General features: G+C 39.7%; 1 protein-coding gene across 4 annotated transcripts in view; it reads right to left on the minus strand.

Moving 5' to 3' along the window:
• The window catches only part of LOC148848927 (abscisic-aldehyde oxidase-like), a 126,029-nt gene that overhangs the window by 40,019 nt on the left and 67,918 nt on the right, over positions 1 to 18,092 (minus strand). For all 4 annotated transcript variants that reach the window (XM_088951960.1, XM_088951959.1, XM_088951961.1 and 1 more), the window contains 2 exons: positions 11,650 to 12,615; positions 7,509 to 7,604 (listed from right to left, as the gene is read on the minus strand). In XM_088951960.1, coding sequence (XP_088808086.1) covers positions 7,509 to 7,604; positions 11,650 to 12,615 — 1,062 coding nt within the window. The remainder of the gene's footprint in view (positions 1 to 7,508; positions 7,605 to 11,649; positions 12,616 to 18,092) is intronic.

The following is an 18,092-nucleotide window of genomic DNA, read 5'->3' on the forward strand; positions in this document are numbered from 1 at the left end:
ATCTAATCTGAAAATAGTTGAGATTAATGAATAATAAAAGAAAGGATCTGTACGATCAGTCCAGGTTCTTTCATCTTGTCTAGGTTTGAACGTGAGCTAATTTGGAAGGCTTAGGGGCTTTGGAAGGCACCACAAGCACAAGGAAGAAGGGAGCTTGCTAATAGAAGCTCTCCAACAGTGGTTGCACAGTAATTCATCGAAAGAAAAGAACAGTGGTAGTGCAGTCAGTAGAAGTTCAGGACTGTTATCAGTCTTGAACCCTAATGGATTCTAGGATCGAAGATAAGAAGAAAGGTAAGAGGAAAGAAGAGGAAGAGGGAGGAGAAGCAGTAGAACACAAGGGTTGAAAGGAGGAGCAGAAGCTTTTATGTTTTGCCGCCGCCACTTTAATTATTATTTATAGGTTATGCTCATTACATGGAAAGGACAGATCTGCCCTTAGTCTTTACATAACAAAAAGAGCAAAAAAATAAGACTGAAATAAATAACAACTGAAACAACTAAATGACCAATAGCTAACACTAGGCAGACTAGAACATCTTCTACCCTATGAACACAGTGGGACCGTAGCTGTGGGGCCCACATCAGTGTTCTCTACACTCCCCCTCAAGTTGGGAATAAATGTTTATCATTCCTAACTTGGATAGATCTACCTCTAACTTCTTCTGTGGTACAACTTTGGTGAGGATATCTACCAGTTGCATATTGGAGGTGATGTATGGGAGACACACTTCTTGTGATGAGACCCTCTCTCGTACAAAGTGTCAATCAACTTCAATATGTTTAGTCCTGTCATGCTGCACTGGGTTGTGTGCTATATTAATAGCCGCTTGATTATCACAATACAGCATCAGGGGCTTCTCATACTCAATACCCAACTCCTCAAGTAGTGATCTCAGCCAAAGAATTTCAGCCACTCCATTAGCCATTGACCTGTACTCAGCTTCAGCACTAGATCGGGAGACAACACTCTGTTTCTTACTCCTCCAAGAAACCAAGTTACCTCCCACAAGAGCACAATATCCAAAGGTAGACCTTCTGTCATCAACACTCCCAGCCCAATCGGCATCCATATAGACTTGCACCTTCATGTGGTCATTGTTCTTGAACAGTATACCTCTACCCGGGCATCTCTTCAAGTATGCTAGTATCCTTTCTGCTGCTAGAAGGTGCGTGGTTCTAGGAGAATGCATGTACTGACTGACAACACTAATGGCATAACTAATATCTGGTCAGGTGAGGCATAGATATAGGAGCTTTCCCACTAACCGCTGGAACATAACTTTGTCTTCAAGCAGCTCCCCACTCTCTGCACTAATCCTGTGGTTCTGTTCAATGGGTGTATCTGCAGGTTTGACACCTAGCTTTCCAGTTTCAGCCAAGAGATCTAAAACATATTTCCTCTGAGAGACAAAGATCCCCTGTTTAGATCTAGCAACCTCAAAACCCAAAAAATACCGTAGTGTACCCAGATCTTTCACCTCAAACTCTTGATGAAGGAGCTGTTTAAGGGAATCAATCTCATGGTTGTCATTTCTTGTCACCACAATATCATCAACATATACTGCAAGTAGTGTCAGTGACGACTCCACCCTCTTGATGAACAGTGTATGATCTGACTGGGCCTGTACATAACCGAACTTCCCAAGGGCTACTCTAAATCTGTCGAACCAAGCTCTAGGTGACTGCTTCAAACCATACAATGCCTTACTGAGCCGGCAGACCATCTTACCTGCCTCTGTATCATAGAATCCAGGAGGCAACTGCATGTAAACCTCTTCCTGCAAGTCTCCATTTAGGAAGGCATTCTTAACATCCATTTGGTACAAAGGCTAAGTGTAGCTTGTTGCAAGAGATAATAGAACCCGAATGATGGTCATCTTGGCTACCGGGGCAAATGTCTCCAAGTAATCTATACCATAAGTCTGAGTGAACCCTTTTGCAACTAGCCGAGCTTTGTACCTCTCAATGGAATCATCCGCATTGTGCTTCACAGTAAATACCCACCTGCATCCAACTGGTTTCTTTCCTTTGGGCAAGTCAACTAGCTCCCAGGTATTATTTTTCAACAGGGCATCCATTTCAACTTGCATTGCGCCTCTCCACTCCGGGACTGATAGGGCTTCTTGCACTGTTCTCAGAATAGGGACATCAACAACGGAGGTGAGATAGGACCTGTAGGAGGGAGATATGCGATCATCGGATAAAAACTGGGAGATGCAGTGGCTGTAGATGTGGTGCAATGCCGTTTTCCTTTATGGAGGGCAATGGGAAGGTCAAGGTCACCTGTAGAGGGTGAGGTAGCAACAATGGAAGGAGTCTCTGTGGGCCCTGGGACTGTAATATCTGGACTTGGAGCCGTAGAAGAGATTGGAGCTAGCTGGGACTGCTGATGACCGGGATCAACCTGCCTGCATCGCCTATGATAGACTCTCAACTCCTGATCCCTCTGACCACCCTCGCTACTACAGCCCTCATCACCAACTGGAATAGGTAAGGGAACAGCCCCAAAGGTATTAACCCTGTCCTCACTGCACTCCCCCTGAAGAAAAGGACCCAAATCTCCACGCTCACTACTCTCTCCCTGAGGAGAGACCCGAGAATAGTAGGATGTCTCCTCAAAGAAAGTGACATCCATGGATACAAACTTCTTCCCTGAGACAGGATCATAACAACAATAACCCTTTTGAGTTTGTGCATAACCAAGAAAGATGCATTTTGAGGCCTTGGGTTCAAACTTGGAGTGATGGGGACCAACAAGCTGAACAAAACAGGTACAACCAAATGTCTTGAGGGGAATAGTGAACAACTCTTCATTGGGGTATAGAAGGAAAAAAGGAGGTTTCATATCAAGAACCCGAGAAGGAATCCGATTAATAAGATATACCGCCGTAAGGATAGCATCACCCCAGAAGCAAATAGGGACATTGGAGGTAAACATAATACTTCTAACCACCTCCAAGATGTGTCTATCCTTCCTCTCTGCAACCCAATTCTGCTGAGGTGTATGAGGGCAAGTGCTCTAGTGGATAACCCCATGATTAAGGAGGTACGATGCCAATGGCTTAGCAAAGTATTCCTTTGCATTATCAGATCTAAGCACTTTGATCCTAGCATCAAACTAGGTTAGGATCATTTGGTGGAAGTTTTGGGTCAGGGCAGGCACCTCATCTCGTGATCGCATAAGATAAACCCAAGAAAACCGGGTCTAGTCATCAACAAATAACAAAAAATACCTGTACCCACCCATAGAAGGAATGTGATATGGCCCCAAACATCAGTATGCACAATGTCAAAAGAACTATTACTCCTTTTATTACTCAATGAATAAGAGTTTCTACAATGTTTAGCAAACTCACAACTTTCACACTTCAACTGAGATGACTCAACAGACTCAAACAAAGTAGGAAACAGACTCTTCAAGGACCGAAAAGATAAATGACCCAATCGGTTATGCCAAAGCATAACTGGACTCACAACCTGAGAAACAAGTAACTTCTTATCCACTGACTCTTCCCGACGAGAACTCTCCCCGAGCAGATAGATCCCATTTGTCTCACAGCCAGTCCCAATCACCTTCTTCGTCTCCAGATCCTGAAAAACACATCGGTCAGGAAAGAAAGTTACTGAGCAGTTCAAATGTTTGGTAATACTACTAACGGAAAGGAGGTTAGTATCCAGTTTAGGAACATGCAAGACAGAGGACAAGGATATAGTATCCGACAGTTTGATGTCACCCTTGCCAGAAATAGGGACAAGAGAGCCATCAGCTATAGATACTTTATCCCTACCAGAAGATAAGTAATAAGTAGTAAACAAAGAGGGCAAGCTAGTCATATGGTCGGATGCACCTGAATCTATTACCCAACACGGTTCAGTAGTACCTGGAGCGGAGGCATGGTAGGCTGAGGCTCGAGTACCTGAGTGTGCAAAGGCCGATGTGGCCGGAGCTGATGATGACTACGGTAACTGAGCTGAACTGCCAACTTCCTTCTCCAATTGTATTAGAGCAGCCCGAACTGCAGCTAAGGTCTCTAATGGTGTGCCTCTTGTGCCAGATGAGGATGTTGAATCAGTAGTCATAGCCACATGAGCATTACCCCCTTTTATTTCTCAACTTTGCCGGGACCAAATGTGGATGCAGCTTCCAACATGTTTCTTTTGTGTGTTTAGGTTTCTTGCAATGCTCACACACCACATCCCTTTTATCTTCCTTCTTTCTGTCCCTCTCTGAATCATCCTCTGTTTTGGGTTTGACAGCTACCAAGGCAGGTGTAAGCGGCTGAGGTTGCATCATGACTTTCCTCCTGGTCTCTTCACTGTGCACGAAGGAGTATGCCTGAGAGAGGGTCACACTATCTCTAGTCAAAATCTGTTGCCTCACAATATCATATTCTGAATTCAGTCCTGCCAGGAACTCAAACACTCTGTTTGTCTCGATGTGCTTTCTATGTATCTGAGCATCTTTGGGACTCTCCCACTCAAGAGTCTCTAAGTGATCAATCTCATGCCACAGGGACTTCAAGGTAGAGAAGTAGACCGACACCGGTTTCTCTCCTTGTTTAAGGGAATTCACCTCACATTTCAACTCATATGCTCTAGCAACATTAAGGGGTTGGGAGTAAGTCTCTTTCATCACATTCCATATCTCCTTGGTTGTCTTTGCCCATAAGTAATTTCGGCTGATATGGGGCTGCATAGAATTATAGAGCCATGTCATAACCAAGTAGTTTTCTTGGACCCACTTGGTATACATAGGGTCTCCCTTGGAAGGTTTTGCCACATCTCCCAAGAGATACCCTACTTTGCCCCTTCCCCCAAACTTTACGGTTGTAATCTGAAAACCTGTCTCAGAACCACCACCATAACTGCTGTTCCCAAAACTGCCTTCTGCCTGATTCTTAAACTCCATTTCGGTCAAGAACCAGAAGTCTCAAAATTAGGGTTACTACAATCAAAACCAACACTACGACTACCAACCACAATCACAAAATCAGTATAGAACCAATCTGTACTCATAGTAGATGTGCATGAAATATGTATAAAACTTATCTGAAATCAACAACCACACACAACAGAAATAGTCCGAACTGTTTTCACCCCTTCAGAAGTGTTTGAAACCCCAAAAGAAAACTGAAAAACAGTTTGAAGAACAATCTGATATGCTGAAGTCAATTTGAGGTTTTAATCAGTCCTAAAAGCTATACACTCCAGACAGTACCGTACGGATAAGGTTTGTATTAGGGTTAATATGAAACCTTAAACTGATCAATCTGATATGCTGAAACCCTAAAACTGAACTATTAGGATTTGACGCAGGGATAAGATCACAAGGTTCAGTCGAATACTAGGGTTTGCCACAAGGATAAGACAAAACCCTAGAGAATAGAGAGATAAAACCCTAGAGTGGTTCGGCCACCCTTGCTGGATAGGTCCAACCTATCTTCTCTGATGTTACTTCTCTCAGGAAATAAAAGACTTACAATAGGATGCAGTTCGCTGCCTACCAAGGTTACCCGAAGCCTAGCCTTCTCTGATTCTTCCTGATCACCAACTCACTGCAACTGTGGCACTTCTTCAAACAACTGCTAATCCTCTAGAGATCTCCAAGAACCAGTCAACGAACTCTGCTTTCTCAGCTTCCAGCCTTAGATGGTTCTCATGTGGTCGGCTGGACTAGACTCACATGAGAAGCCCTAGCTCTGATACCAAGTAGAAGTTCAGGACTGTTATCAGTCTTGAACCCTAATGGATTTCAGGATCGAAAATAAGAAGAAAGGTAAGAGGAAAGAAGAGGAAGAGGGAGGAGAAGCAGTAGAACACAAGGGTTGAAAGGAGGAGCAGAAGCTTTTATGTTCTGCCACCGCCACTTTAATTAATATTTATAGGTTATGCTCATAACATGGAAAGGACAGATCTGCCCTTAGTCTTTACATAACAAAAAGAGCAAAAAAATAAGACTGAAATGAATAACAACCCAAACAACTAAATGACCAATAGCTAACCCTAGGCAGACTAGAACGTCATCTACCCTACGAACATAGTGGGACTGTAGCTGTGGGGCCCACATCAGTGTTCTCTACACAGTTCAACCATGATTGACATCTATGCTCAGCTTGAGGGAGAGCATAGAAAAGAGTGAAAAATGGGCTGTTTTGTTCTCTTTCTTTGTTTGTGTTATGGGTTTTCCATATGGGAAGGCCCACTTATCTATTTATCATAGTTATCACTATTGCTGCCTTATGAGGGGCAGCCTTTGCCATTATATCATAAACTATAAAAGAGATTGGGGACTATTCCGAACCCCTTCTTCTCATTCCTTCTCTTCCTTCTTCTCCCTTCTTCTACTGCTGAAATCTCTCTACTTACATAATAACTCCTGATGTGAGATTGCTGAAATTAACAACTTAAGAGCTGCTCAGCTTTGAAAATATAGAAATTCAAATTTTCATGTCAAACATTGAGCTGAATTTATTTCTTACCCTCATAGTGCATAATTTCCTTTTTCTTTCATGGGATGAAGACTACCACACCCATATTAAATCTTTGTGTTCTATCTTTTTTTTCATGTTGATTTTAGTTTTCCATGCTTCAACATTGACAAAGGAATCTCTGAAACCTGTTTTCTAAAGTATCTTTACGTTAGAAACATAGTTGTCAAGGCAACGCCTAGGCAGGCGCCTAGGCGACAAGGCGCCCTTTGAGGTTTGCCTCGCCTAATCGCCAAGCAGTTTTTTACTTCCTACTATAAAATACTTTTTTATTCATTCTTTTTTGAGATTAGGGTTTAATCAACATCTACTTCTTCTTCTTCTTCATCTACTTCTTCTACTTCTTTAGAAACATAGTTGTCAAGGCAACGCCTAGGCGGGCGCCTAGGCAACAAGGTGCCCTTTTAGGCTTGCCTCGCCTAATCGCCAAGCAGTTTTTTACTTCCTACTATAAAATACTTTTTTATTCATTCTTTTTTGAGATTAAGGTTTAATCAACATCTACTACTACTACTACTACTAATACTTTTTCTTTTCTTCTTTTCCTATAACAAAAATAAGGGTTCAGTCCCTATATTTTTTGAATTTTATTTTCCTTCTTCTTTTTCTTCTCATCAATATGTTGATTTTCTAAACTTTAATATGAACTTTATACTTTTCTTATGAAAATTATGAATAATTATTAATGAAATATGGTTATGGTACCTAGGGAACTACCCTAAGATCTATGTTTTCAACATAAAAAAATCCATTGCCTAGGCGCCCACCTAGGTGACTAGGTGACCAGGCATCCCCCTGTTGCCTAGCCTCGTCTTGGCACCTAGAAAACTATGGTTAGAAAGAAATGAAGTTTTATAGGTTGCACTTTATTTTTCTCCCATGAAATTCACTGGGCACATACAATAGCTTATTTTTCTTCTGGATGGCAGAACTAGATAATATTATCAAGTTCACCATCTTATTAACAGGTGCAAGTTAATTCCTAAATGGAAACAAGAAATGAACCAATTAACTCACCTCACTTACTGCAGCACCATAATTTAAATACTTCATTGATGCAAATTCAGGGACGTAGTAAGAACTTGCAGATAAATTAACAGCTTGAAGATTTGCCTAGAAATTCAAAATAAAAGGATCACATAAGAGAAAGACTAGTGTGTCCATAAAATGAATTTTTCTTGAAATTTTCCAAAAGAGAAATCACTGAAACAGCTTTTAAGCCATCTTTCAAAAGAATTTTCATAATTACATGACTGCAGAAACGTATCTGTGAAATTTAAAGTAACATATTGCAAAGAAGTCAAAACATTATGAGAAAATTAAGCCTTCTATAGATAATTGAACAGGATTTCTTGAATATTTCAGAACAATATAAACGGTCATTACCCAATGTCAGTTCTAGCTATCTGAGGTCTTGGGAGCAGTAGACTGGATATGGTGCTAAGATTTGGCATTTGTTTCACACAAATCAAATGCATGCCAGTCAAAGATTTTACCATTAGACCATGTAATGGCACCTATATTTCAGAATAATATATTGAGGAAAATTTTGTTATTGATCTTTAATCCATTTTTTGGCGCAAATCAAATGTATAAAATATCAAAGGCCAATATATGGAAGCCAACTTCCTTTTCCTTTTTATTGGTAGAAATGTTTACTTAATGTTGCTTTCAAAAATTAAAAACAAATTATAAAATGCTCCCATAAAAGTTTAGATAAGAAAATTGCATAATAACTAAAGGGTAAATTGCTGAAACCTCCCCTGAAGTTTCACAGTTGCTGAAACTTCCCCTACTTTTTGCTGAAACCTCCCCTATTCACCAAGAGTTTGAATCAAACAAGGATGGATTATATTTATTACAAGCTGGAGCTTTAGGATATATATGCTCCAGAATGAGGGGGACTGTTAAAGTCTATTATGTAAAGGCCCTTTTGGTCTTTATTCAGTCTCCTCTTCTCCCCTTATGTAAACAGGGGTATCTTTGTAATTTTACATTAGGTTAAATCTTAATGTATACTTGGATCGACAGGTTAGAGAGATACAATACTATCCTGTTCGAACCGTACTTTTCCCCCCAGACCATCTTCGTTGATGAGTTGCTGGTTTATATGATGTGGGATGTTCCTCAAGAAGTGGGTTGAACAGCTAGTTGTGGTTGGAGGAGAAGACAATGCAGAAGGACCAAGACATAGTGAAGTTTTCCTTTGTTGATCTATGTCTGTAAAATCCCATAAAGATATTTCTTATTTCAGTTTTTTATTTTTATTTCCTCCCATTCTTTCAATATTCTCTATCCTGAGAAGAGTAAATTAGTCATTCATTTTGATGGTTATAGGAAAAAGAAAAAACAGAGGAGACTAGGCTATGACATTCTGGTTTTTGAGTTGCAGAAATGTGTATTGATAGAACTTGAATTGGTTGGTTTCAATCATACTTGTCCCTATTCATCTCTTCTTTCCCTGAATTCTAAAGCACAAGTTTTCCTTTTTCCCATTTTCCATGGGAGGGAGTGGGCACATCAGTTTGTCTTCTCAAGGGAAAGAATTTTATTTAGTATAACTGTAAGAGAGCTGGTGGTGGAATTTAGTATGGTCACCGTAAGAAGCAAACACCAAGAAATGGATAAAAAAGGAAGATACCCTAAGCCCAAAATGAGCTTTAGGGATCTTGAAAGATTTCAGTGGTTCCATTTAAGAGAAAAAGGAAATCCAATCTCTGGGTGGTAAACTGGAAATTATTAATAAATTAACTTTTTAATCCAAGCAAAGCCTGTTCTATCCCTTTTGGTATTAGTGACTTCTGCCAAAAAATAAGAAAAGAGAGGTAGAGATAGATAGACAGAGAGATTGGGGACAATGAATAGGAGTGAAGAAAACGGAGAGGTGGGGAAAAAAAAGGGGAGAGAGAGAGAGAGAGGGAGAAGAGTTTAGAGGAGCAGTGAATCTGGTCCAATGTCCAGGTGAGACGTAGACGGTGAACAGCAACTTCCACTGAATGGATCCTTTGTGTTGGGGGTATTTTTGTCAGAAAAAAACTCTATCTCATCATTAAGGACAACCTTGCCATCTTAAAATATTGGAGCGTGACATCAGCATCTTCTGTTATGATTTTAAGATCAACATTACAGAGGTGTATATGCAATGGAGTCAGAAGATTCAAGGGAGTTGACTGCTATTAGGAAAAAGCAGGGGAAGTTTCAGCAACTGTCAGAAATTTCAAGGTTTCAACAATTTACCCCAACTAAAATTTAATTTTATGAATGATTATGTCTTACAATATAATAATTTGAAGGAAATACAGATGAAGGGTAATGTGACATACCATGTAAGTGTAATGTGTCACATAGTAGCACAATTGTTAATAAGCAATTTATTTTCATTTCTATTTACTATTTAGTCCCTGTCAAGGGTATCTAAGCTGTAATCCTGTAAATATGTTTTAAGTGAATGTAAATTAGTCTAAGGCTGGTTGATGGCAAGGGAATTCTTGACCTTCTGAACTATGTTTTGGCATACTAATCTTTAGGGGTAAACTAAAATAATATGGTGCCAGAGACAAGGTTTGTAGTACTGATTTTGGAAGGATTTTGACTATGGAGTCTTTCAAGTGAGGCTGGAATTATCATTTTTAATCATGGAAATTTAGAAATCATGTAAGTTTAAATTCTCCAAATCTAGTTAATTTGATTGGTAAAGACATTATCAGGAATATACTGTGGTTTTTCCTTGTTTCTCTACTGAGGCTTGATGACTGCTCTGTTCAGTTTCAGTCCACGATTTGTCTGTTTTTGGAAATTTTTAGAACACGATTTGGTCCCCGTCTTTGTTATGATTGTCATTTTGAATCTTTCTTGGAGGCATTTGATTTCTGATTTAAGCTCTATAGAATCTTCTTTAAGGGAGTAATTATTCTAGTGATTTTTCCTGTCTTTTGGTGGAATACTACAATTTTTATGTCGTGCACATAGTTGTCAAGGCGGAGCCTAGGCGACAAGGCGCCCTTTGAGTTTCGCCTCGCCTAATCGCCAGGCAGTTTTCTACTTTCTACTATAAAATGCTTTTTTATTCATTCTTTTTTGAGATTATAATTATAAAATAGACATTATTAAACTAAAATAATCATTTTGTGTGTTTATATACTAATTTCTTTTTATTATTTTCTTATTTATTAGGGTTTAATCAACACAAACATTGCTACATGCTGTATTGAACCCTCAAAGACTTAAAAACCTGAACCAATAAGTAAGGAAGAACTTAAAATTTTATCTAATCAGCACATTTTCCTCTTCCATATATTCTTCTTCTACTACAACTATGACCAATACTTTTTATTTTCTTCTTTTCCTATAACAAAAATAAGGGTTCAGCCCCTATATTTTTCGAATTTTATTTTCCTTCTTCCTTTTCTTCTCATGAATATGTTGATTTTCTATACTTTAATATGAAATTTATACTTTTCTTATGAAAATCATGAATAATTATTAAAGAAATATGGATATGGTACCTAGGGAACTACCCTAGGATCTATGTTTTTAACATAAAAAAATCCACCGCCTAGGCGACTAGGCAACAAGGCACCCCCAGTCACCTAGCCTTGCCTTGGCGCCTTGAAAACTATGGTCATGCATAATCATAGAAAATTTTGTTCTTATGATTAACATATCAACATCTGGATAGGACAACTGGCAATCACAATGCCACATTTAATATTTTTGGACTAGCATAGTTTGTGCTGCCTTGTAATTCAGGTTTAGGTAATATTTCCTTATGATCAAAACAAGTTCTTATGAATACCAGTCATTGAAGAAATTACAAACTAGCAGCCCTCAAAAGGAAAGAAAGGCAGAAACTTGTTTTGATATGTTAATCATAAGGTTGTTGGTACACCCCCCTTACTATATCAGATGACTGTAAGCATTCAGCACAATTGCACAAATCAAGGTTGTTAGTGGATCCCACTTACATGAGATAACAGATAACTTGACCATCAAATGCATGAATTAAATGATTGAAATCATTTGATGCCCTAGGTTGAGCCAACCAAATCATGCTAACAGATTACCCTGAATGTGTGCATTGGTAACATAGAATAACACCTTTTTCATGTTCATCAAGACATGAGAATATCCAGAAAAACAATTTCAAATGCAAAATTACCTGGAGAATTAACATATCCCACGAAACTGTTCCCATCTGCTTCTGTAACCTTTCCTTGAGAGGGATTAATCTTTCTACCAACACATTGCAGCAAAGGCGAACTGCTTCACAGCTTGTCTCTGATGTGGTGCTCCCAGAAGTAAAGCCCCCTTGCACTAAGCTCAAGGTGTCTGCCTGGATAACACGCACCCTATCCAAGAGGTCTCTGCTTCCATCACAATGTACTAAACTGAGAGCAAATGCAGCCATCTGCTTCACCTTTGTCCAGAGCCCCTGGCCCAGTTCAATCCCTCCAACTTCAATAACTACTGACCCATCAGGGAGAATGCTTACTTTCCCTGGGGTTGGCCTCATTGTCACTTCATGCACAATTGGAACTAGTGAAATTCCCCTTTTCTTCCATTTGCTGCAACTATTGAACTGCCTTATTTCTGCATCCCTTCGGTGGAAATTTGAAGATGCAGTCAATTTATCCAAAACTGAAATCAAATTGTACTCAAAACTCTCCCCAGCACTATTTTCATAGAATAACTTGAGGCTCTCAAATGTGTGAACATTCTTGTTCCTGACAGTATTGACATCCATGGAAAGAAAAGATGCCACATGCTCAATCACAGCCTCAGCAATAAATGATGCTTGTACCTCACCAGGAGCCCGCATTGCTGACTTACTTGAGTGGTTTGTCTTACAGACCTTTATATCAAAAGACAAAGCTCCCCAATTATACTTCTTCAATGCTCCCAACATGTTGTGTGGCATGACTGGGCTGATATCTTCAGATATACCAGCATTAATTAATATATCAAGGTGTAGGGCTGTGATCTTCCCATTGGATTTGAACCCCACACTGTAGTTTATTTTCATAGGATGTCGTCCTCCTGCCATTATCATATCAGTCTTGCGGTTGAGGTAAATTCGGACAGGACATCGTAACTTGTGTGCAGCAAGTGCACATGCAGCAGCAACCTAAACATCACAAAGTGATTCGTAAGTGCTACTTTTTTCTACTCTTTTTTTTTGCCCCATAAATCTCTCTATCTGACACTTGATAGTCATGGAATTCAAATACCATAAGCATACCATAAAGTATAAAATAGAGAAAAAAGCTTTGGAGCAAAAATAATAGAGAAAAAGTATACAGATTCCAAGAAAAAAAAAGAATTAAGAAATAAGAAAAGGGCAACTATCAAATACTGCAAAGTAATAAAAGATGCAGGTTAAACACAAACAAATTCATGGGAAACTTCAGAAGGAATCAGGATGTACACATCCACTTGTTGGCATATATTCCAGAAGTAAAATAGTAGTAGACCATACAGTAAATCCAAGGCAATCATTAGGTAGCAGGATGACCACAATGGCAATGGACCAACAGCTTTAGGCGTAACCCGGGCCAGCACAACCCACTTTGGTTGTGCTGCCTACACTTTAGCGGGCCATGCCAGTACAACGCAAAAGTGCAGAGAGGGGCCGGACAAGAATTTTCTTTTATATATGTTAGAGTCATTTGTAGAGGGTGTTAGACAGCCCTTAGCTCCAATCAGATTGATGTACTTATTGACATTTATTGTAAATGAATAAAGTGCATAATTGATTCATGTTATTATGGTGTGTTTCTGTGTAATACCCTTAAATTGAACACTTATGAGACTCGTGTTAGTTTAGAATCTTCACAAGCGATGGATAAACCTGGGGAGGTATATCCTGCCAAGGCTAACACTAGTGTACTACCAAGAAGGTTGGGGTGGCTTGTCTCAGCTGCCAGGGTAAGACCCAAAGCACATATAGTGTGGGTTTGATTGAAACTGTGAACCGGACCATTTTCCAGTTATGTCCTGGACATTGGAGACTGATGGGCAAAACTGAAAAGTTACACATGAGCCCTAGACTCGATTGTGGTACTTCACTAGGTGTTGGATTGGGCTTTGATATGCCAATCAGTGAGATCCTTAGCGGGGGGTCAAAACCTGGGTATGTTGGGGCATTCTGAGAATTCACCTGAGTGGGTGATCATAGTGACAAAATCAGCCCCTTTGTCGGACAAAGTGAATGATCAAAGAATGCACTCTCTCTAATGGAAACCTAAACTGCCGGCAGTTGATTTCAAACTTGTTGAGATTTGTTTTGCAAAATATATTTATATGGATATATACATATATATATTATGGTTTCACAAAATGTTTGCCAAAGGTTTTAATTCCCCGGATCCAAGTGAGTAGAGAGTGCAACACTGTACCTTGCAGATGAATGGGGCAAATTTGGTTTATAAGCTAATTAGGATAAGCAAGAGGATAAGATATGTCTTATCCACTTAAAGAGTCCAGATCCAAATATCAAATTTGGATCAAGAAACTGCTTCCTAATTGGATTAGGAAGCTGATCCAAAGAAGACTATAAATAGGGGGTGAATTCACCAGTTTTATACACAGCAATCTGCATAATTCTCCTCCGGTTCTTGCCGCCCCTACCCAGTTCGATTTCCACTTTTGGATCTGATCAAGAATAGTTCTTGATATTGTTTCTTGCTAGAAGAAACAATCTAAAGTCGTGCTCATCAACCCCTTGCGTGATTCTTGCTGAAGAATTAGGGTTCTTGCTAAAGAACCACCTTACTGATCCTGCCTCACCATAAGCTGTGCCATCTTCAATGGAGGCGGGTTTTGGTCACCTCTTTGGGCATGAACACCTACGTTGGGAGTTATTGATATTCCGTATCAAGTATATCCTATCCCTACTTACTTCCTTTTGGTTTCAGATCTGATTTGGATGGGAGAAAGAAAATTTTTGAAATCTCACACAACCACCATGCATGGTTAGGCCATCCATATGATGGATCTCCCATTCCTTCAGTGGTATCACAGCCAGGTTTAATCTTGAACCAAATCAAACCTTATTTGAACCTGCACAAATGGGCAGAATTGGTTCGACCCGATTTGCGTAGTTTGCAGTGTTTCTGGGAATTGGTTCCTAGTTTTTGGGCATATGGTCTAAAAAAATTAATTCTTTATTTATCTGCAATAATTACAGAATTAGTTCCCAGTGTTTCTGGGTTGTTCTTATGGTGGAAATCGAAATCATTTTTGGCGCCGAGAATTTGCGCACCCTACTGTATTATTCTATTCAATTTGGTCTGTAAATTATTTTTTTTGATGAAATGTATAGGATTTATTAAGATGTAAATTAATAGGAAAAATAGGTTTTTCTACTTTTCCATTGGAAGAAGTGCTAGAAGCACACGAAGGAAAAGATTTTGCATAACCGAATTCAGCTATCTGCAATTTGCAGATATGGAACCTGCGATCTGCGAACTAACTTTTTCCTTGCAGGATTGCAGCACCACGAACAGCCCTCTGATTATTCTTTTGCTGATTTTGTATATGTTTTTTCGGCTAATAATTAATTTTCAAATCATTTTCTTGAATTGGATCTTGCAATAGACAACAAACCCTAGGCCGTTTTGACCCCAATTGGACCAAACTAGTTGGACCGAATCAGTGGTTCAATAGGGTCTGTTCTCAGCCCTAAATTTTGATTATGGGCCAGGGGTTTGATGGCCCATTACAAGATCTAATTCAGCCCACCCCTATAAAACCCAATTTTGTTAAGTTAAAACTGCATCAGCCCTAATTTAGCATAAATGCTATATGGGCCGAACTGCTTTTTTGTAGTTCAGCCCATATACCTAGATAATTATGTTATATGATAATGTTATGGGCTTTAATGAGCTAATACTAATTTAACCTAATTAATTTAGGGTTGATAAAGTTCAGATCTGTAAACCTGTAGCCTTTAGATTAATCAAGGAAGAAAAAGAAAAGAAGGAAGAAGAGAAAAGAGAGGAAAGAAAGAGGAAGAATGAGGGGAGAAAACCTGGTTCGAATTGAAGAGTTGAAAACTATTCTCTTCATTCGACCAGGATGTATTAGCCTTTCTAATTTACATGCAAATGACCATTCTACCCTTATTTTGTCAACACTAACACTCCCCCTCAAGCTGGAGAGTATATATCATATAGTCCCAACTTGTTACATATGTAATCCACTCTTGCCCGACTTAACCCTTTGGTGAATAGATCTACGTATTGGCTTCCTGTGTTAACATAAGCTGTACTTATTACTCCACTAAGAACCTTCTCTCTCACAAAGTAACAATCAACTTATCAACTTCTATATGTTTTGTTCTCTCATGAAATACTGGATTGGAGGAAATGTGGACAGCAGCTTGGTTGTCACAATAAAGCTTCATCGGTGTACCAATTGAGAGAAGGGCTTAGTCGCAACTGGAACAAGAGGAATGGGGTCCGGAACAGGAGCTGGAAGCGGAAGGAGAGCGGAAGGAGAAGAGACATCTGACCCAGAAAAGAAAGGAACTGACTCAAAGAAGGTTACATCAAGACACACAAAACAACGTCGAGAACTGGGACTGTAACATTTGTACCCTTTCTGGGTCCTAGAATAGCCAAGAAAGACACACTTTGTAGATCGTGCATCCAACTTGTCTAGTCCAAGGCTAAGGTAAAACAAACACATCCAAAAACCCGAGGGGTAAGAGAAAAAGGGGACAATGTAGGAAACAAAACCAAGGGAGACTGACCATCAAGGATGGACATAGGCATTCGGTTAATAAGAAAGCAAGATGTAAGCACAACATCACTCCATAACCATTCGGGAACATTCATTTGGTGCAACAAGGACTGAGTGGTTTCTAAGAGATGGCGGTTTTTCCTCTCAACTACCCCGTTTTGTTGAGGGGTGTAAGAGTAAGAGGTTTGATGAATAATACTGTGTTGTTCTAAATATTGCTGAAATGGTGTATAAAAATATTCTCGGCCATTATCTGAACATAGAATTCTAAGATGGACACAAAATCGAGTAAGGATTTTAGCATGAAACTTTTTGAAAATAGAAATAATTCACTTCTTTCTTTCATAAGATAAATCCATGTCATCCTTGAATAATCAACAAAAATAACAAAGTACTTGTATCCATTGTGTAACACTTTTATTTGGACCCCAAATGGACCAAAGAAAAAGGACTCAACAAACGACTCTCAACTCTAGGACTAAAGAAAACCCGATGATGTTTCCATACTGACACGACTCACAATCTAAAGTAGAAAGACGACTCAATGATGGAACAAGTTGCTTCAAAGCTTTAAGAGACGGATGACCAAGTCTGAATGCCACTGGAGAGGGGAGAGAGATGAACCACCACCACTGGAGACGAATGACTGAAGAGCAGTTGATGAACCACCACCATCAAGGTATTACAGTCCACCGGTTTCACGCCCTCCACCAATCTTCATCCCCGTCTTGAGATCCTAAAATACACAAGATGAAGGACAAAAAGTGATAGAGCAATTAAGAGACTTGGTTAATTTACTAATAGACATAAGGTTAAAAAGAAATTTGGAAACATATAGAACTTAAGACAAAGATAGTGAACCAGTGTTAACATCACCAATACCACTTATGGGGGAAGTGGAACCATTAGCAAGGGTGACAGTATGGGTAGTAGAAGATGAAGAAAGTGAAGAGAACACACCTGGAGTCCCAATCATATGATCGGAAGCTCCAAAATCAATGATCCAATGGGAGGGTTTGGATGCCAGACAAGCCATACCAAAGTGGGCAAGTGTAGTTGTACTCGGCTGAGAAGTTGCCTGGATTAACCGCTCATATTCAGTACGTGAAATACTCATCATCTCTTGTCGAGAGGCATCTATAGATGTAGATGTCTGACTGGTCTGTTGATTCTCTTGTTCCATACCACCACTAGCCACTACATGATTTGCCCAAGATGAAGGTGGACCATGCAGATCATAACAAAAATTAACAGTGTGTCCATCGATACCACAATGGGTACACCTCCTCGAACCATTATTACGTCCTCTACCACAAACTCCCCCTGAATCTCGGCCTCCAACACGCCCACCACCATGACTGTACATGTGTCCACCTCTACTACCATGGCCTGGTTAACTCTGATGAGCAACACCTCTACCACCACAACCTCCACCCCCCCTTGTCACTGCAAAAGCAGACCTGTCCGATATGTAAGTTTTTTCGGATGTCCAATGGAAGTCCTTCGGAGACGGGCAAACACCTCTTCAAGAGAGGGGAGGGAAGACCCACCCAGAATTTGGGCTCTCACCGGTTCATATTCAGATTTCAATCCCACCAAAAATCTGGTAACATCAAGTTGTTCTCTCTGCTGTTGCTGAACTTTGACATCTAATGTAAGAGGGTGATACACATTCAGCTCATTCTTGAGATTCCTCAGACTAGCATAGTACTCCTCAAGACTCTAATTACCTTACTGCAGATTAAAGTACTCTTGATAGATTTGGTATACCCTAGTGGTATTGTCTTGATCTGAGTAAAGTTTCTTTGCATGATTCCAAATCTCCTTTGCTGTGTCCAAGAACATAAAGTTCACACTAAT

The sequence above is a fragment of the Nelumbo lutea genome, chromosome 6 (assembly GCF_056320005.1).
Source record: "Nelumbo lutea isolate HS-2025 chromosome 6, American lotus-T2T, whole genome shotgun sequence".
Classification (NCBI taxonomy): Eukaryota; Viridiplantae; Streptophyta; class Magnoliopsida; order Proteales; family Nelumbonaceae; genus Nelumbo; species Nelumbo lutea.